At 43.2% G+C, this 21,923-nt stretch overlaps 1 protein-coding gene across 1 annotated transcript in view; it reads right to left on the bottom strand.

The window, feature by feature from the left end:
- The window catches only part of crocc2 (ciliary rootlet coiled-coil, rootletin family member 2), a 292,849-nt gene that overhangs the window by 1,407 nt on the left and 269,519 nt on the right, over positions 1-21,923 (bottom strand). The window contains exons 34-35 of the mRNA XM_060833953.1: positions 7,918-8,076; positions 2,197-2,361 (exon numbers count right to left, since the gene is read on the bottom strand). Coding sequence (XP_060689936.1) covers positions 2,197-2,361; positions 7,918-8,076 — 324 coding nt within the window. The remainder of the gene's footprint in view (positions 1-2,196; positions 2,362-7,917; positions 8,077-21,923) is intronic.

Below are 21,923 nucleotides of genomic sequence, written 5' to 3'. Positions count from 1 at the left end.
AGGGCTGCTGAAAGATTGCTTCACTTCTTCAAAGCAACTAACCTGACACTCTTTGTAAGTGCTGTTTACCCAGCTGCTTGTTCCAGCTAAATGGAAGCCGAGTCTGGAGATGAGCTGGAGTTAAACAGTGTGCATAAATGGAGCCTTGTCTGACAATAACTGATTAATCTGTGAAGAAGAGACCAGTTGTTGATGACAAACATTTTCTACCTGCCAACAGTTATGCGATTGGTTTCCAGATAGCTGAAGTACTTAGGGTATGAATGTTTTGCCAGAAACCATTAGGTCTCTGTGGGAGATGAAGCACTGCTGTAAAAAAAAGCATATCTAATCTGAAGATAGTCAGTTTATTTCTCCATTCCAGTGCCGTAAACTGTGACTTCCAATTCATAACGTCAAAGACCTTTATAAATGTGAACCAGTCACCCTTTAGCTCCTGAAAACATGTGAAAGTATCTGAAGAAGTCACATCGAAAAGCAGCAATGTGATCTCAGCAAACCCTATGGGTGGGGGCCACTGAGCTGCATTCCAAATCTTTCCCTCCACCTGTAACACCCATTTTATTTTATTCCCCCGTCTATCTCTGTCTGTATGAATGAATAAGGAGGGAGTTTATCGAGGGGGGGGGGGGTTGGTATTAGAGTTTTAATAAGTAGACTTATTTGCCAACATTTCATAATTGTTTACTTCTAGCCAGAATTGATTTAGTTGGAGAAATATAGTCATTCTTGTTGAAGACAGAGAACTGGCCTGTGCTTTCGGTCTACTCAGGTCTACAACACAGCTAAATCATGGAATTCTACATACATTGATAGTCAAACAAACCCTTTGGTCCAATTCGTCCATGCTGACCAGATATCCCAAATTAATCTAGTCCTATTTGTCAGCATTTGACCTATATCGCGCTAAACCCTTCCTATTTATATACCCTTTCAGATGCCTGTTAAATGCTGTTATTGTACCAACCTTCACCACTTCCCCTGGCAGCTCATTCCATACAGCACCACCCTCTGCATGAAAAGGTCATTTCTTAGATCCCTTTTGAATCTTTCCCTTCTCACCTTAAATCTATGCGTTCAAGTTATGGACTCCCCTATTTGGGAAAAAAGACCTTGGCAGTTCACCTTATCCATGCCCCTCATGATTTTATAAAACACTATAAGATCACTATTCAAAAGTCTTTCGCATCTGTGATGAGTCCAGAAACAGCAGGGTTTGATTCCCAGCACCTTCCAGTGAGGCGTTATATCTGTCCGTACCCCTTCTGCTTTGCAGCCTAGAGATACTAGTGTCAAAACTGTCGTGCCTCTACTTCTACAGATTTAATAAACAGTCAAACAACTTAATTTGAGGCTGAATGTTTCCTCAACTAGTGGAAGACTTCAGGGTATTAATGGGCGATGCCAGTTAATAGCGAGATGGACTATTTAAATGTACTCTTGTTTTCTAGGGAGCAGGAAGTAATGCACAAAATCTATTTGAAGAAATAAATAGATTCACAGGTACTTTCGCTCAGGAGGACGCTACTGAACCCATCTCATCTGCACTCATAAGAAGTTAAAAATCACACAATACCAGGTTTTGTCCAAGGTATAACTGGAAGCACTAACTTTCGGAGCACTGTTCCTTCATCAGGTGGTTGTGGCGTTCCAAAAGTTTGTGCTTCCAAATAAACCTGTTGGACTATAACCTGGTGTTGTGTGATTTTCAACTTTGCACGCCCCAGTCCAACACCGGCATCTCCAAATCAGCACTAATAACAGACCGTATTCAGGGGTTAATACTATGCAGTCACACTTGCTTTCCATTCCCCCAACTGGTCACATATTTTTGCTTTTCCCATTACCCTTTTATGCTCTTGGTGCTGTAATTAAATAATATTTCTCTGAATACTGGAGTTGCCTGACACGCATAGCAAAACATTTCACATTCCAAGAACTCTGCATGATTAAACACCCTCTAATCTCACCGCTTTGTGTATCTTGCTCTTATCTGGAAGATCTCGACCTCTTGTCTTTAGTGTACCTGTCAATGGAAATATGTGTCTGTGTTTACCTTGTCTATTCTTTTCATACTTTTAAACCTTAGCTAAATCCCCTGATTTTTTTTTTGAGCACTCGGGTCTTGTGTCACTGAGAAGATAAAGTGCTAGTACCTTGTCAGCTTTTGACATTGATAGAGCAAACCACATATACCTGTTCCTCCAGCCCTTTCACACGCTGCCTGTGGGCACGTTCCCTGGCCTCCAGGGTCCTCTCAGCCTCCTGATGAGCACTCCGCAGGCGTTCGGTTTCTTTCTCTAGCTCCTGGCGGTGACGGGTCGTCAGCTCAATCACTCGCTGGCCATGGCTCCGCTCCATCTCAGCTGTCAGACCCTGTCAAGAAAGAAGCCAACCTCATCAATACGAGCTAAGCATTCTGAGATACGTGCTGAAGACCAGAACTGAGCATGTGCAGGATCTCTATTTATGTAGCTCCTTTCATGAGTACAAAATGTTGCAAAGTATGCTACAATCAATTTATTACTTCAGAAATGTAGTCACTGTTGGTATGCAGGAAATTTACAGCACTCAGCAAGCTTCCAGAATGTGATAATGACCAAGTAAACTGTTTTTGAGAGATTGTAACTGAAAGTTACATATTGATCAGGGCTTTGGAGATAACTCACTCACTGTTCTGCGAAATATAGTTCCTCAAGAACTTTTACACCTATCTCAGACAACAAACATAGCCTTCCTTTATATCTTATCCGGGCGAAAGTAAGGACTGCAGATGCTGGAGATAAGAGTCGAGAGTGTGGTGTTGGAAAAGCACAGCAGGTCAGGCTGCATCCAAGGAGCAGGAGAATGGATGTTTCGAGCAAAAGCTCATCATCAGGAATGAATTGCTCAAAATGCAATTCTCCTGCTCCTCGGATGCTGCCTGACCGGCTGTGCTTTTCCAGCACCACACTTCTGACTCTATATTTTATCTCGCTGCTGGACACTTCTAATGGTCCACCTACAGCATTTCTGGAGTGTCAGCCTGAATTATTTTTGGGCTTGATTCTTTGAACTGGGATTTGAATGAACAATCCTCTCACTCACAGTAAGAGTGCTACCAACTAGTTGTCATATATTTTTAGGCACATAGGTAGACCTCCTGACCAGAAAACTTGGGTATCATTTGCAGCTGATTTCTAGATTACCACACTGAGAGACCGTTGAATAGAGATATAAAGCAATGAACAAAATAGTAACTTGCATGTTATAATGCCCTTTTCCAGCTAGGCATTATTCCCAGTGAAGCTCTGAGGTATGGTAAAAGGTATTCCAGTCACATATGGATTCCTTTCCACACAAGTCCAATGTAAGTACTGATATGAAATCAGTTTGTGCCTCCTTTAAAATAGCAACTGAGATTTTGAATAATAGAAGTCTCTACCCTCAGTAACTTGGGACCTCCTCTGGAGGCCGGGTCATTCAGTATATTTAAGATGGAGGTAGATAGGTTAGGGGGATCAAGGGTTACAGGGAGAAAGTGGGAGAATGGGGTTGAGAAACTTATCAGCCATGATTGAATGGCAGAGCAGACTCGATGGGCTGAATGGCCTAAGTCCTGCTCCTGTGTCTTACAGTCTCATTAAGAAGGTAAGACTCCAAGGACATTGAAATGTCTCACTGTGCTGACAGTAACTCAGCAGAGCTCATATGTTAATCTAACATTATAGTCTTCTCTAGTCAACTCATTAATAAAGAAAATGAACATGGGACATCTCAACTGGCACCAGGGTAGTGATGGCCAAGTCATATTATAGCTGGACTGTTCATCCAGAGACTGGTTCAAATTCTGCTATGGCAGACAGTAGAATTTTAATTTTTAAAAAAACCTGGAATTAAGAGTCTAATAATGACCATGATTCCTTTGTCAATTGTTGGAAAAAGCCATCTGGTTCACTAATGTCCTTGAGGGATGGAAACTGCCATCCGTACCTGGTCTGGTCTACATGTGACTTCAGACCCACAGCAATGTGGGTGACTTTTACCCTCTGGGCAGTTAGGGATGGGCAATAAATGTTGGCCGAGACAGCGATGCTTAGATCTTATGAATGAATGAAAAAAATGTCAAAAAAGGAGGAAGCTGATTTTTAAGTCTCTGGAATCAGAAATTCTAATAGCAGCCTAGGTGGTGGTGTGTGAATTCTGCAGTCAGAAAACACAGAAAGGGCATACCAGAAACTGCCTAAAGCTTCTCAGTCCATTGAAGGAGTAGAGTACTTAAGAAGGCTGGATTTACAAAATCAGCTTCAAGTTGACCCCATGTCCAGCTGAGGGCAGCATGGTGGCTCAGTGGTTAGTACTGCTGCCTCACAGCATCATGGACCCGGGTTCGATTCCAGCCTCGGATGACTGTCAGTGCACGTTCTCCCAGTGTCTGTGTGGGTTTTCTCTGGTTTCCTCCTACAGTCCAAAGACATGCAGGTTAGGTGAATTGACCATGCTAAATTGCCCATGGTGTCCAGGGATGTGTAGGTTAGGTGCATTAGTCGGGGCAAATATAGGGCAGGGGGAGTCGGTCTGGGTGGGTTACTCTTCAGTGGGTAAGTGTGGATGTGTTGGGCCAAAGAGCCTGTTTCCACACTTTAGGGATTCTATGAGATGGGTAGCTGGATTGGCCAGGTAGCGTCTTAAGGAATTATTGCTTCTGCCATCTGCTTTCTGTGAAGAGAAAATCAGGAAATCACAGTGAGCTGAGCTGCAAAACTAGATAGAAAGCTTCATCGTTCCTGCTACTGCTTCTGATTAATTCCCAGAGGTGAGGTTGGGCTGTTGTAGACACCAGGTAATCAATGTGTCCTTCCCGTTCTGGAGGCCAAGTACATCAATGTCATCTTCAAATCCAGTGTCACATCGGAGTTGGAATACTCCTTTTAAGATTTCAATCGTTTGTCTTGAATGGGGCAGAGTGGCGAATCACTGAGTCACCTTGTTGAAGCATCTTCAGCTTGCCTCTCCAGACCTTATTAAAGCCTTGGTTAAAGCATGGACAAAACAGCTGAATTCCAGTGACCAAGTCAGAATGTCTGCTCTGACAGCAAGGCTGCATTTGATTGAAGGTCGCATCAAGGAGCCTGAGCAAAACTGAAATCAATGGGAATCAGTGGGCAAACTCTCCACGGCACCCAGGAAAATGGTTGTGGTTGTTGGAGGTCAGTCATCTCAGCTCCAGGTCATCTCTGCAGGAGTTACTCAGGTAGTGTCCCAGACTCAACCCAGACCCTATATACCGGCCACTGCAGCGGATAGCTACTGACAACCGGAAGCGGCAGATTCAAACCAGTATAAATGCCGGAGGAATCAGCACAGATGCGCTTCACAGGAGGCTCCCAAGCACTGAAGATGTCACCTAGAAAGGGGACGAAACGTTTGCAAGAAAATCTCCCAGCTCGGCGAACAGAACCACAACAACGAGCACCCGAGCTACAAATCTTCTCACAAACTTTGATCAACCACTTTCAGTTGCTTCATCAATGACCCTCCCTCCGTTGAATCGAGAATATGCACTGACGATTGCTCAATGTCCAGTACTCCTCAAATGGTGAAGCAGTCAATGTCTGAATGCAGAAATATGTAATAATATCCAGGTTTGGACTGAAAAATGTGAAGCAACATTCACACCACAGAAATGTCAGACAATGACCATTTCCAATAAGTGGCAATCTAACTATCTTCCCTGATATTCGATGGCATTACCATCATTGAATCCTCTAATATCAGGATAACCATTTACCAGAGACTCACCTGGACTCACCAAATCAAAGACAGTGTCTACCAGAGCAGGTCAGAAGTTAGAAATACTGTGGGGAGTAATCCAACTCCTAACTTCCCAAAGCCTGTCTATCATTTACAAGGCACATGTGAGGAGTGTGATAGAACACTCCCCACTCACATGGATGAGTGCAGCTTCAAGAATGCTCAGGAATCTTGACACCATCCAGAAAAAAATACTCCTCTTGATTGACACCATATCTACAAACAAGCACTCCCTCCACTTCCAACATACAGTGTCACCAGTGTGTACCATCTACAAGATACAGTGCAGAAATTCACAAGGCTCCTCAGATAGCACCTTCCAAAGCTACAACCACTTCCATCAAAAAGGAAAAAAAGGCAGCAGATACGTAGGAACACCACCAGCTGCAAGCTTCCCTTCAAGATACCCACCATTCTGACTTGAAATTATATGAATATTCCTTCAGTAGCGTTGGGTCAAAATCCTAAACCTCCCTCTCCTAAGGCATTGTGGATCGCTTACAGCACATGGACAGCAGCATTTCAAGAAGCAGCTGACACCTTTTCAATGACAACTAGGGATAGTCACTAAATGCCAGCCCTGCCAGTGATGCCCACATCTTATGAATTAATAAAAATAAATGCTACACCTGCTGATATTTGGACAAATGCACTGGAGTTGACTTTTCAGTAAACACATTCGTTAGCCTTGCCCGACATGCTTGGTTCATTTTTGCACTGGCAAGTTGCTGAAAGTGAAGCTAATGATGATGACGTAGCAAGGGAAACAAGGCATCCGGGATCAGAGAAGGAAATTCCATAAACATCCACCACCTCAATAATGGGGCTACCCAGCACATGGATTATCGCCATGTGCCTGTGGCATGCAGTTCCAACAATGGCCAGGAATCACAGCACTATCCAGGGCAAGGTTTGATTGGTACCCAATACAGAACCTTAAACATTCATTTACTCCAAAACCAATGCACAGTGGCGTTGGTGCATACCATATACAGGATGCAATGTGGCAGCTTAGCAAGCTTCCTTCAAAAGTACTTTCCAAGCCACGACCTCTAAGATCTAGAAAGATAAGGGCTCAGAGATGCATAGCAACACCACCATTTAGAAATTCCTCTCCAGCTTACACATTATCTTAGCTGAGAACTATATCACTGGTCCTTCATGGTGACTGGGTCAAAATCCTGGAACTCTTTTTAATAGGACTCTGGGTTTACCAGCACTAGGTGGACTGTTCACTTCAAGGAAGTGGCTCACCTTCCAAGAACATTTAGGGATGGGGCACAGATGCTGGCTGTGCCAGCGATGCCCACAGCTCATAAAAGATAACCAAAGGTGGTGAGTGAAAATCTAGGGTCAAGAATAGAGTGGTGCTGGAGAAACATAGCAGGTCAGGCAGCATCTGAGGGCCAGGAAAAATCGACGTTTCGGACAAAAGCCCTTCATCAATGAAAATCTAGGTACTGCCTCTCAAAGGATTGTGGGTACTGGTTCCATCAAAAATATCAAGGGCGGCACGGTGGCACAGTGGTTAGCACTGCTGCCTCACAGCGCCTGTAGACCCGGGTTCAATTCCCGACTCAGGCGACTGACTGTGTGGAGTTTGCACGTTCTCCCCGTGTCTGCGTGGGTTTCCTCCGGGTGCTCCAGTTTCCTCCCACAGTCACAAAGATGTGCGGGTCAGGTGAATTGGCCAAGCTAAATTGCCCGTAGTGTTAGGTAAGGGGTAAATGTAGGGGTATGGGTGGGTTGCGCTTCGGCGGGTCGGTGTGGACTTGTTGGGCCGAAGGGCCTGTTTCCACACTGTAAGTCTAATCTAATCTAATCAAACTGATTTGCATAGAAGAGGGGGTAAACGCAATATGACCATTAACTGATCAAATGCAGAGCAGGTTTGAAGGGCTGAATGGACTGCTGTCGCTTCTGTGTGAAAGCATACAGGAAGCAAGAAGTATGGAGAGGACAACTGTTCAAGGGAAGGAACAGGACAACAATGCAAGTGGGAGACAAATTGCTTAACATTTCTGATGAGATGCCGTCCTTTGACTTCACGCCAATCAATGAGGATGAATGGCAAGCAGTTTGCAGGAGAATTCACAGACTGCTTCCATTAAGGTTATTAAATACCTGTGGTCGCTTTAAACTAGTGCTGACCTGCAGCTGCTGAATCTGTCTTTGTGTTTCTGCAAGATCCATTTCTGCACCAGTGAGAGACTGATCCAGCTGTCCCTTCTCGGCTGAGAGCCGCAGGGCATCTTCTTCAGACTTCAACCTGTCCCGTTCGACCTGAAACAACAAATATTTATCACAATGAGAAAGCACAGTCAGGATGAGTGACAGTCAAGTGGAGGCGTTGCGTGAGGAGGCAGCTCGTGGGCAGCAGAGTAAGCCGCAGTAATTTCAAAATACAGAGAGGATATGGAGTCAAAGGAAACACCCGAGGGTGTGTGGCAATGAGTGGGGAGGGAGGAGAGGGGGAATGGGGGGGGGGGAAGGACAGAGCGAGAGGGCTCACATCACTTGCTGTGCCTCATTTAACAGACAGCCACAATCAGAAGCCCAGTCCATGTCATTGCACGCCACAGTCCTCAGAAGAGAGTGACAGATAGACACTGCAGTGAAAGATGTATTCCTCCCTAGATGTGTGGGAAGCTGGAGGATAGTACTGAAGCCAGCTGGAACACTAACCTTCACCACCTGGTGATACATCTTGTCCTAATGCCAAATGAAGCAGGGTGGATCAATCACCAGAGCGTGTTGTTCACAGCCTTGGTGTGTTGAGAAACAGCCAAGGAAAGGGCAATTATCTGAGGCAGTAATTTGAGAGGTTGTTGTTTTCCTACCTACACATTCCTCCCTTGAAGTGTGAAGTTAGGAAGGGTTCACAGGCTGCTCAACACTCTGGTGTGAACACGCCACCCATCTTTGCACAATCCAATAGACTGGTGGACCCATACAGGTTGACAGGGCTTTGTGCGTGCACCCAAAACCTATACAATAAGGGGGCAAGGGTCACTGATACCCACCAAACAGGAGTACCTGTTAGATGTCAGCTCAGAATTCAGAAGTAGAGTAAAAGTCCCCACTCACTTCAGGATTTGAAACTCTAATTTTTTCACTCATAAAGAAAAGTTTTTCCATGGGTTCTACCATTTCAGTAATGAGTCAAGATTAGAGTGGTGCTGGAAAAACAACAGGTCAGGTAACATCCGAGGAGCAGGAAAATCGATGTTTCGGGCAAAAGCCCTTCATCAGGAATCGGAGGTGAGTCAAACAATAGACACAAAGGGAAATCAGAGCAGTTTGTGTGTGATCACACTCAAGTTGAGTGGCTCCCCAGAGACCACCTTCATAATCTGATAACCACAGAAAGTCTGTCCTCCTCAAACTCTCAAAGAGCAGAAAATCTATTATGTGTTTTAAACTTTTCCCAGTTGTGATGAAAGGTCATCAACCTGAAATGTTAACCCTGTTTCTTCCTTCACTGAGTATTTCCAGCACTTTATGCTGTTTTTCCACCCCCCCCACCACAGAACAACCTGCTTGGCTCAATCAACAGATCTGGCCCTTGTTGTGTTCAGGTTCTGAAATATACTGTGTGCAGTCAAAGCCATGGCACCGGTCTCAGATAACAATGAAACACTTTCATTTCTGTATTATTCAAGAAAGATACAAAATGAGGTCAGTGATTTAAGAGAGGCTCTGAGGGAACATCTGCTTCTTTCTCAATAGCAACACTCTGGTCGCACATTTCTTCGGCAGTACTTCAAGTGTTTTGCTCCAAGATTTTACAGCACGTGAGTTATCATGGCCGCTTTGGTTCTTTCACTTTGCCATTACTTTGGGCATGTGTGAAAGCGATGAGTTGTCAATCTCGCCTCCGTCATTCACCCAGCTGGCTGTTGCAATCTCCTGAAAGTAGCTCTCCTCCCAGTGGGTTTTACATCACTGGGTGTCAGCTGATTTCCAATATCCACATAACCATCCCACGTCTGGGGGCCAAGACAGTGAAGGTCATCAAGCTATTCTGATGTGCCAGAGGCAGTGGTGCAGGAGTTGGGGGGTCTCTACATTTGTCTTCTCAAGGAGATACATTTACTTCTGTAACACAATCCCTTGGATAATGAGCAATGCCGGCTGGTCCCTTGTCTAACGCAGCCAGGCAGTGGCTAATGAAACAATCCTTGTCATTGCCTATTCCCATTGGAGAGCTAACTTCAGAGAGGTAGGTCATTGTTCATGTGCAATTCTGCGCATGTTGATGCCTGTCTAGATGTCAGGAAGCATGATTGCCAAACCCTAGCGAGAGTCTTCTTTTTCTGATGCCTGGACAAGGAGTACACAGGCCTTGGTGAGTGAACATCACAGTGTCTTGTGATTATAACAGTATCTTGTTAATATCACAGTCAAGTGTGAATATCATAGTGTCAACTCACATGGACAGCATCCGCCCACTGTGTCAGTTGCTTGCATATTGCTCCAGTCTCTGCTGCAGCCAACAGCAGAAGGCGAGTCTAGGTGTTTCAGCAGCACACTGGCTCAGTCATTTATAGAGTCCCCCTCAAATTACTGGCTAGTGTCACAGACAGACACTAAGAAGATAGCATTTTTCAGGCTCAGCCTACATGATGATCAGAGATTTCCATTTGCATGGAGCACAATTCACTCAGGGGTGTGCACAGCTACATGTGGTAACTCTTTGAGTGGAGTTGCTTTGCAGGAGTGGTAGTGGAGTGTAATTTTGTCTTTTTTAAATTTGGCACCACTGACAAGGCTGGCATTTCCTGCTCATTTCTGATTGCTCTGCGTTCGATATGACTTGCGAGACAACTTCAGCGGGCAGTTAAAAATTAACTGCATCAGTCTGGAACTACAGTCACATTTTGGCCAGAACGGGTTAAAAAAAACAAAATCCTTCCTTAAAGCGCACTGCTGAACTGGTTCGAATTTTCCAAGCATTAACTTTTAATTTCCAGTTTTTGTTTTAAACTGAAATCTATTTCTCAAATTGTCACAGTGGGGTTTCAATTTATTGAATTGTTAGTCCACTGGCAAATTTATTGTGTTATCACATCCACCAGTGTTAGGTATGAGAGATGCTTCGTTCTGATACTGATGTTGGTAGCTGATTCCCATGAGCAGACTACACTAGGAAGTTGCTGAAAATGTGTTGCTGGAAAAGCGCAGCAGGTCAGGCAGCAACCAAGGAACAGGAAATTCGACGTTTCGGGCATAAGCCCTTCATTTGTGGGTGGCACGGTGGCACAGTGGTTAGCACTGCTGCCTCACAGCACCAGAGACCCGGGTTCATTTCCCGACTCAGGCGACTGACTGTGTGGAGTTTGCACGTTCTCCCCGTGTCTGCGTGGGTTTCCTCCGGGTGCTCCGGTTTCCTCCCACAGTCCAAAGATGTGCGGGTCAGGTGAATTGGCCATGCTAAATTGCCCGTAGTGTTAGGTAAGGGGTGAATGTAGGGGTAGGGGTATGGGTGGGTTGCGCTTCGGCGGGTCGGTGTGGACTTGTTGGGCCGAAGGGCCTGTTTCCACACTGTAAGTAATCTAATCTAATGTAAGTAATCTAATCAGGAATGCCCGAAACGTCGAATTTCCTGTTCCTTGGATGCTGCCTGACCTGCTGCGCTTTTCCAGCAACACATTTTCAGCTCTGATACTCCAGCATCTGCAGACCTCACTTTCTCCTCCTACACTTGGAAGTTGAAAACCTCAGCCCCTGGCAGCTTCAGACCTGAACTGCACTGAAAATGCAGCCTTTGGAAGTTTAGTTTTAAACAATAGGCAGTCCCGATACACAACAGACAACGGTGATGTCTACAATAAAACAAATGTTCATGAAGTCTGAATATCAAAAGGGGTTCAGTTTAAACTCAAGGAATAGGATGGCTTTTCCAGGTTCAGGGTGAATGAGCAGTCTCTTTCTTTCAGAATGCATTATCTTTGCTCAGTGTCACTAAGGGAGGAGGTTGTGGGTTCAAAACCCCTTCGACAATTGAGCAATGGTCTCAATGATACGACAGTGTTGGACTGAGACAATGCTTCATTCTTCAAGTGTGATGTTAAATTGAAACCCTATCTTCCACGTTCAGGTATTCACTAAAGATCCTAGAAAACCAAATATCTCTCAAAAAGGAAGGTTCATCGTAATACTTCTCATTGTCACTTGTGAGAGCATTCTGTCAGTGACATTTACCAGTTTCAAAAATAGCTTGGGTTCATCCCAAATGACGGGCTTATGCCCGAAATGTCGAATCTCCTGCTCCTTGGATGTTGCCCGACTGGCTGTGGTTTTCTAGCACCACATCCTCCTACCCCGAATGTGTACATACATGCATGAATCCATTTAGCAATTAAAGGTTTTGAAAAACCGAGCCTGTGAATGGCTCCAATAATCAAAAACAATAGCTTCAAATGAGGAGAATGCTACCAACCACGTTTATGAGGCAGTGGATTGCAAACACCACGTGCTCAGTGTGGACAACTCAGAACAAGCCCAGGTTGGATTCAAGAACTGGGTTTCAATTCCCCAAAACACTTTGCTGCTATATTTTAGAAAAAGGATACAATCTTTCTATAGCATATGGCCTAGTTCTGTATCCACTCAGTAAATGGAGTTGTATATTTTTGTCATTGTTTTGCGTTGAAGAGGTGTTCACTGTAGACAAATAGGGCTTTTGTCTCTATACCTGCTAAACCCTGTCCACTGGTGGACGGTGCTCATCAATGGTCTGAGCTGGTCGTGGGGTTTACAGCCTGTGGGGGTGTTCTTTGAATGGAAAAATAACTTGGCAGAAAAAAAATCAAGCTTGTGTCTTGACTCAGTAGCGTGTTGCTGTTTTGTTAGTTTTATCCTGTAGGATAAGTGGAGAAGGCTTTATACAAAGGAAATAGTTATCACAGAACCGATGGTGCAAGTCGGGTACAATTGAATTGAATTGAACTGAGTTAGCTTCATTGTCACATGTACACAAATGAGTACAGTGAAAAGTTTATAAGTTGCCACTTGCAGCGTCATACGAAGGTACAATCCTTAGTTACAGAATACAGATATGAAGGAACGGAAGTTATATCACAGCTATACACAGCATAACCATAGGTCAAAAAAAAAAGCAAAGTTAAAAAGACAGTCTCTCTTCAAAGCAAGTGGACAGGACACAGCTCAGCAGATCATGTCTTAATTCTGGATCAGTGGTGCTGGAAGAGCACCGCAGTTCAGGCAGCATCCAACGAGCAGCGAAATCGACGTTTCGGGCAAAAGCCCTTCATCAGGAATAAAGATCATGTCTTAATACCAGTTTTAAGCACACTGCATAATCCCAACTGTTTATTTGGCAATGCATATGCTCTCTTTATTTACACACTCTCCTGTGCCTTTGTGGAATGATGAAGACCAAGAGGACAGCTCATGTCCAGGTTCACTGTAAAGATCATTTGCTGCAACTACAGATGCTTCGCATTCCGCTTTTCTTCCCAATGCAGTGATTCCACACCAACGGGAGGTGACACAGTCACCAATGATTCCCTGGCCATTTTGCAAATGTGAACCCAGAATGTAAGTGTTGGCATGGTCAATGACTTCTGGGATATCACAGCTAAATCTGATCCAATTCTCATTTATGTCCAAAGCTGTGTACTTTCTATCAGAAGATATTGAAGACCTGGGTGATTTCCCTCCTTACCCTTTCTGCACTTTCCCCTGGACCAGGCATTCTATGCTTGATGCGATTGGAATAATGCAGGTAGGAATAGAACCCCTTGGCTCAATGCTGTATTAGGCTGCAAGTATCTTCAACTGATGCTACAGGTGAAGATCACAAGCACACCTTTCTTTCCTTGTGGAGAGGCTGCATCATATCTCGATTCATTATGCTAACTCAGAAGATATTGATTAAGACTGAGAGCTTGAGCATCGTGCAAACACCTGATCAAAAGCTGCCTTTGATGATTCCTGAAGAGTTACATTGGAAGTGTCATCCATCCAGACATTTAGAGAGAAGATTCAGCAAGTTAACAGTGATCATCACATTACTTGGACAAATAATGTATCTGGATACAATAATTCTGCTTTGACTCATCATAGCTCAAATTGCTGAGATAAAGAATCTCACTGACGGGTGCTTTTAAAGAATTTCCAACTACTCAATACTGAATAAACAAAGCTTTGTGTCACTCTGACAGAGCTCTGTAAAAACAAAGAACTCAACTCCTCATATTTCTTAATCACCTTAAGAAAACTTGCATCAGCTTTTTGAGTGTACAGCACTTTCATCTCTTGGATCTGAGATTCATGCTGTGGAGATTAAGATCTCCTGACTCTGATGAAGAGTGGGTGGTGAAATGCATTAGACACTGCCCTTTGAGAGGTGAATTGAAATGTAGTAATCTGCCTGAAAGGAGGCTGACTTGAGGGCCTTTGGTAAGTGGGGCTAATCAATTTTGCAGATGGTTTTGTGGGAGAGAGGAGGAAGAAACTCAACTCTAGAAGGCATACGTTTTGAAATGTTTAAGATATAGTGCCTTTTACCATTTCCAAACACCTGGGGAAATGTTAATAGGGTTTGTTTTTGTTGGACAAAAGGAGCAAATGACCCAACAAATTTGTTGGATGTACAAAGCAATGCAGATCTTATACTGGTAGCACTGCTGCCTCATGGCGTAAGGGACTGGGTTTGATTCTAGCCTCAGGTGACTGTCTGTGTGGGGGTTGCACATTCTCCCCCCATGTCTGCGTGGGTTTCCTCTGAGTGCTCTGGTTTCCTCCCACAGTACAAAGATGTATAGCTTAAGTAGATTAGCCATGGAAAATGCAGAGTAATAGGGAAAGGGTAGGGGGTTAGGTCTGGGAAGGATTCTCTTTGGAGGGTTGGTATGGACTCGATGGGCTGAATAGCCTGCTTCCACACTGCATGGATCCTTTGATTCTCTGGTGTTACGATCAGTCCTACAAACAAGGCAGTGATCACTCCACGCTACAGCAGATTCCACATGTGCTTTGCCAGAATCACTCATTCACCCTGAGAAAGACGTGTGGCAGAGTATCACATCTGACCTCACTAAAGTTCTGAGGTTGCTCATCTCTCACAGCAAACAACTCCAGCAGAAAATTAGGACAGGATAGTAGATAGGCTATTCAATGACCAAGTCAGGAAACATCTCTTCACATGAAGAGTCAAGAATGAAATAAATCTTCAGACGCTGTTATCACATCACCAATCAGCCTTTATTTGCAAATGTAAAGCCTTTGGCTATAGTACTGCTTCTTAAGGCTGGCACCCTTTGATATCAGCCAGCTCTCCCTGATTGGACCAGATTATCAGCCCCAGTCAGGGAACTCACATTCCATGAAGTTGAGTTGGCTGATCCCATTGCAACTACTACAATGGAAATGTGGACATCTCCTTCAAAAGGCAGTTCAAGGTAGATATCAACTGAAAAGTTCAAACTGATATCATTCAATTTTCATTAAGTAAGAGCTTTGAGAAATATCAAGTAAGTCTCCGTAAATTGAGAGATGATGTACAGATCAGCAACTATCTAATTCGAGTGTTCTGGACCCTTTTGCTTCTCAGGTCACCCCCTTACTTGTGCCATCAAGATTCCACAGGCACCTCCGCAAAAACACAACGATCCTTGAAGAAAAGTTCCTGACACATGGTTAAACAACAGTGGCTAAACGGCACTCAAAAAGATTCTGTAACAGTCACAAATCAGATGGATAACTATACATAAGGTTCATATAAGGTGGAAGGTCACTTCCATCATGAAATTGACCAACTTTCCTGATGGCCAACACCATCTATGAGCAAATCCCCTTGGTCCTGGATCCAAGGCTGTGTGCCGCCAGCAGCGGCAGTGGGCAGTTTGATCAGTCACCTGTGCCGTGCTTAGTTCTGTAACCTATTGCCAAGAGCAAGCAACAGTCAATCACATGTAGAGTATTGTAATTATTGGGAAGCCAGCCAAACATTCAAAACACATTTTGGTTAAGTCTCAGCCCATTGCCTCATGAAACGAATGTCCAACCCCACTGACCTGTTGCTCCATTTATCCACGAGACATGGTAGCAGGAGAGTACATGTTGTTAAGCCTGCATTGAAGAGATTGAATTGTGTTCTGACAATGGATCGTGACTTTCAATTACTTATGGGCATATTGAACTTCTAAGTACAATGTGCTTTTTAAAAAGAGGATACACAGCAAAAGATAACTGTTCAATGTCTGCCTGACAAGCCCTCAGTGAAACACATTTAATCTGGAGAGGTACCCTTAGATTGTCACACCTGAAGGTGCCAATGAAACTTCAAACAGCAATCTTTCAAAAGGAGAGGTGCAATTCAAAATAAGGAGCGTGAATTCCTGTGGCCACAGCAAAAATAAGGAGTTACCTATCATTCTCAGTTGAAAGTCATCTCCTGTGGATTGTGTCCCAACCCGTAAACAAACCTCTTTCAAACAAAAGAAGTTGCAAACCAACTGCAGCGCCAACTGTGGGCTGATGTGCCAGTGTGGACAAGTGTGCTGCGAGGTTTACAACTTGAGGACAAACATTAGGCACCCTCACAGGGCAGGTAAAGAAGATAGATGATTCTCTCTCTCTGTCTCTCTGAGTACTGGAAGCCAGCCAACCCAGTGAAGTCACCATTGAGGAGGAAACATGACAAAGGCCAAGGGTGTCAAGAGGGTGCAGAGGATATTTATCAGGATACTGTCTGGGTTGGACAGTTTAAGTTATGAGGAAAAATTAGATAGCCTGAGATTTCCCACTCTTTGTGGAACCCAGATACTGATTTGTATATCTTTTTAACCGGTTATCTGTTAACTAAATTCATGTTTACAGTCTGTGTGCATGTGTTTTAATCTTCTCCTGCATTTTATAGCTTATTAACTCACTCTTGAACAAAGCAAGCCTTGTTCATTTGGTTCTTTGTGAAATACAAATACATTTGGAAAAAATATCCATGAGGGAAGGGATGCTTTTAAAATTAACCTTCTGGAGTTGTAATGCACTGAGGTCTCTCATCCAGGGATTGATTGTAACAATTGTTACTGATGGAACTAAGAGAAGCGAGTGGATAAAGTCTCCTGTAATATCAATGACAGTGGCATCACTATACCACCTCCAAGCTCAGAGCTGAAAATGTGTTGCTGGAAAAGCGCAGTAGGTCAGGCAGCATCCAAGGAACAGGAGATTCGAGGTTTCGGGCATAAGCCCTTCTTCATTCAAACTCATTGTTTCCTTTATTGACATTGCTCACAAAATGGGATTTTTAAAAGATTTTATTCCTGAAAGAGGTTGATTTGGCAGACCCTGCTCACAGATTGCTAGGGGCCACAGACCTCTGATTCAGAGGCGCTGATCTAATTGAAGGGCAAAACAGCCGACTGATTGAGTTGTATTCCAAGACTAAGTCAGTCAGTTTTAAACATGAGAATCTCAATGAACTGTTGTGGCTTGCAGGAGGGATATTTGTTCTAATCTTCATTTTATAGTCAAAGGATGTACTAGTCCATTAACATTAGTGGGCTGACTTGCTATTGTGGACTAGTGTGCTGTGAGGTCCACCTTACCTATCTGTCCTGCTGTACTCAAGCTCTATATGGTCATGTACACCAAGGTCCCTTTGACCCTTCAGGATCCATATGGTCATGTACACCAAAGGCTCTCTGACCTTCTGTGCTTTCTAAGGTCTTACCATTCAACCTGTATTCCCTTGAGTTGTTAGCCCTTACAAAATGCATCAGCTCACACTTTCAAAATTAAATTCCTTTTGGCACTGTTCAGCCCATCTGACCAGCCTGTCTACATAGTGCAGTAGTCGAAGGCTTTCCTCCTTACCATTTACCACATAATCAATCTTTGTGTCACCTACAAACTTACTGATCATACCTCCTACATTCAGGTCTAGATCATTAACATACACACAAACACTAAGGGACTCCTAAAAGACCTTTGTGTGTGATAGGAGTTTTATTGAATGTTCGATAATGTCTCCAGATCAAAACTCCCAGTTTAGTTTCTCTTTCTCTAGACTCGACAAATGGCACGCAGTTCATGGAATAGTCAATCAACACACACAATCAAACGTGAACCAATTGATCACAGCAGCATTATCTGGATTCACAGGAACAAAATGGAAGGTTTATTATCTTACAGGACAGGTAAGTAACTCAGCCATATCCCAACAAGAGGCAGAAACCCTCAGTATACAACTAAGTTCCATATTAAATAAATCCTTCCAATGGGGAAAAGGTCGTATCATTGTAAAGCAGGTAATTGCTTTTGAAGAAGGAAGCAGCACAAAGACAGTCAGGTTTGGGAAAGGAAATGGATAAAGGCTAAGGATAAGGAAGGCAGTGAACATGATGCAGTTTTGAACAGGAAGGGGACTTCAATAGATTGCAACAAATTCAAGAACAGCTTTCCCCCCGCTTATCAGACTTCTTAATGATCCTCTCAAACTTTAAATTTAAATGTTGAGCTCGCTCTTTGTGTACCTTGTTTGTAGCTGTAACATTGTATTCCTTGCTTTGTTCTAGTACCCTAATGCACTTTGTATGGTACAATCTGCCTGTACTAAACACAAAACAAAGTATTTCACTGTACTCCGGTACACGCGACAATAATAATCAAATCCAATTTTTTAAAATGGTGAAAACTGGATGAAGGAATGAATGGACTAATAGTCCCGAACCTCAGGTTAATGTTCTTGGAACATGGATTTGAATTCCATCATGGCAGAGTGTGAAATTTGAATTCAATAGAAGAATAAAATATGGAACATCAAGCTAGCCTCTTAAAAACCCAGCTGATTCACTAATGTAAACTTCCTTTGGGGAAGGAACTCTACCGTCCTTACTTGGTCAGGGCAATAAGTACTGGTTCAGCCAGTGACAGCCACATCCCACGAATACATTTGAAAAAATTGTTTAAAATTAAATATGTTTGTGACTCTCTTACAACTTGAACCTGGAATTGTACTCCTTAGGCAAACACTTGCATGCATCACTGAGCCAGAGAATGGTCAGCTGAATAAGGTATTAGGGGATAGCTAGGCTTCACAAAGCTAAAACTTGACCAAACTGATTTAAAATGTCATCAAAAAGCTATCAGAGCATAAAACAGCAGGGCGTGGGCGGGAATTTCTATGTGCAGTGGTTGCCATGTCTGTGTCAAATTTCTGTCAGTGCAATTAAAACCGTCATTGGCCCATTTTAAAACAAACAGTTTAATGACATCTCTAATGTAGCTTTCAGGAATTTAACCCAGAGATGTCTGCAATAAAAGCGCTTAAAGAATTTCAACACCTGTCAGGTAAGGAGCTTGAACATCTAAACACAAAAATAAAAGCAAAAAGTAATTTTCTTCTCACGTGCCGAGTATTGCAAACTATTGCATCCCTTTTTCGTCCTTAACTATTCCATTAGTTACATCCTGGGAACATTCCAGTAGAATCATAGAATCCCTGCAGTGCGGAAAGAGACCATTCGGCCCATTGGGTCTACACTGACAGTCTGAAGAGCACCTCACCCAGACCAAGCACCCTATCTTACCCCCGTAACACCATATTAACCATGGCTAATCCACTTGGACTAACACATCCCTGGACACAACAGAAAATAAAATTAACATGACCAATACACCTGACTTGCACGTCTTTGGACTGTGGGAGGAAATCAGAGCATTCGGAGACTGATTCACACCTGGATTTTCTGTGCCATATTCTTTCACACTATTGTACTAACTTCATCTTTTACTATCAAAGCCACCTCAATCCCTTCTCCTTTTGCCTAACCTCTCTAAATGTTGAATATCCTTGTATGCTCAACTCCCAGCCTTGGTTACCATGCAGCCATGTTTTTACAATTAGGCCTAGGGGACTCCTGGACTATCAAGTGTCATTTTTTTAAGCTCAGATATCCATCATAAAAATCATGTTCACCCCTTTGAATCAAGGAATACGTTGATCTCAGTCTTGGACATGTCCAATGAGTGAGCATCTACAACCCTCGGTGAGAGAATATTCTATAGATTTTTAGTTGTTTGAGTGTGTAAATGCTGCCTCATCTCAGAATTGGCTGACTTCTTATCCAGAGGCTGCATTTTCTGGTTCTAGTTTCTCCAGCGAGGAGAACTAGCTTCTCAGCAGCTTATTGTGTCAACACCCATCAGGATCTTTTACATTTCAGTGAGGTCGCCCCTCATTCCTTTAAGTTCTCAAGGGCACAGGACCATCCTGCTCAAGTTATCATCAAGGGCAGTCCTTACATCCCTGGAATTGATCTACGGAATCTTCATGGCATCTATAGAAAAGGCAAACTTCATTAGTTGTGGAGACCAGACTGCACAAAGTTATCCAGGTGTGGTCTCACAAGGTCCTGAACAATTGTAGCAAGACTCCCTGACTCTTGAACACCAACCCACTAGCAATCAGGTCCAGCAGACTATGTGATTTCAGCACTTGTATCATGTCTCTCTGGAGCGTGGCTATCAAACTGATCTACAAAAGGGAACGTCACAATGTCTTGAATAAGGGAAAAGTACCACAAAATTAGATGTCAAGGCTGATGATCATGGAGGCTACTTAAAAAGAAACATATAAAAGGCTTGGACAGAAACTTTTTCTGTGCTTTCACTAATATACTGATTTAGATGATGCAGGTCCATAACAATAAGGTGAAGTCTACGTAATCAACATGAGAAAAGGAAAGGGGCTGTGTGATGAAACTAAGTCATTGTATGCACTGGGGGCTATAAATAATTGGTGATAGGATCAAGAGGAAAAAGAGACAAGTTATTTTTCAGGGGACATTGTTATGATCTGGAATGAGATGGTTGAGAGGCTCAATAGTAATTTTCAATCAGGATACAGATATCTACTCCAAGTGGAAAAACATGGTGAGTCAGGATGGAAAACAGAGTGAGTGAGACATCCAAAGAGTGAACACAGAGATGATGGGCAAAATGGCATCATTCTGTGTTGTATGTTTCAAAGGCATCTGTGTAGTTCTTGTATGGTACGCAGCACTTAATGGGGCGCGTCAAAAAACTTCATCACATTGTCTGATACCTTATGCAAAGAGGTTGCATGAATAACAATATTTGTTTGCTTCTGAACGAAAACGAAAAGAGTAACTAAGTGGGTTACACAACGGCCTTTCACCTCTGTGTGCAGCTCAGAATGAGGATGAAGTGTCTCTCTTTTCTGGTAATTGGGAGCTATGTGAATGCTTTTCTGCAATGGGCTTATGCAATTCATACAATTACTGATGTTCATTGGCCTGCAACTGAAATTGCAGTGAGGGGGATGGGCAGCGATCAGGTGCTTTTGGGTACAACACATCCAATTTCAGAAACACTGAATGCCAAATGTAATCATTATTCTCCCCCAAGCATGAAATTCCCGAGTTACATTCCCATCAGTTGGAAATCCTGTCTGTAACCCTGCCTCACCAAGCAAGTTGTACATTAATCAACCATCAGCTGTAATATGATAAGAGCTGTGAAATTCCAGCAATTTCACCCACACATAATTAATTTGAATGGCTGGGGTCAACTCACGGAATCTTTCTGATCTGATTTTCAGGCCCAATTTGTCACGAGGCCAAATGAGCAATTAGGTTGGTGCCTGCATCACTGATGTCAAACACAAGCGTGACATGCATTATTTCCCCCACCCAGGCTTACTATTTAATCCCTTTTAGTAGTTCCTGATTAACTCCTTGTACAAACAGACACTCTAAAGGTTCACAAACAGGGGATTGTGACAAAAAAAGAAAGATTAAAATTCACTCACTCCTTGTTAGCCACTGGTCTTGATGAAATGTAAAAACCAACACCATTATGCTCCATTTAAATAAGAATTTATGAGCTAGCTGACCGACTGTCAGTAACTTGTATTTAGCACAATGAACCTGAATTTAATATTGCTGAACTCGAGAATGTTTGAAGAAAAAAATTCATTTGATCTTCAGATTCCTCTCTAATTTCTCCTCCCACCAGTTTCATATTTTTGCCTCCATGACAAAACATGTCTAGTATAAAATTAACTTCCAAGTTCTGGAGAAGAGTCATATCGGACTCAAAATGCTAAAACGGTTTCTCTCCCCACAGATGCTGTC

The sequence above is a fragment of the Hemiscyllium ocellatum genome, chromosome 13, assembly GCF_020745735.1.
Source record: "Hemiscyllium ocellatum isolate sHemOce1 chromosome 13, sHemOce1.pat.X.cur, whole genome shotgun sequence".
In the NCBI taxonomy this organism is placed as follows: Eukaryota; Metazoa; Chordata; class Chondrichthyes; order Orectolobiformes; family Hemiscylliidae; genus Hemiscyllium; species Hemiscyllium ocellatum.
This window is presented reverse-complemented; position numbering and strand designations above follow the sequence as displayed.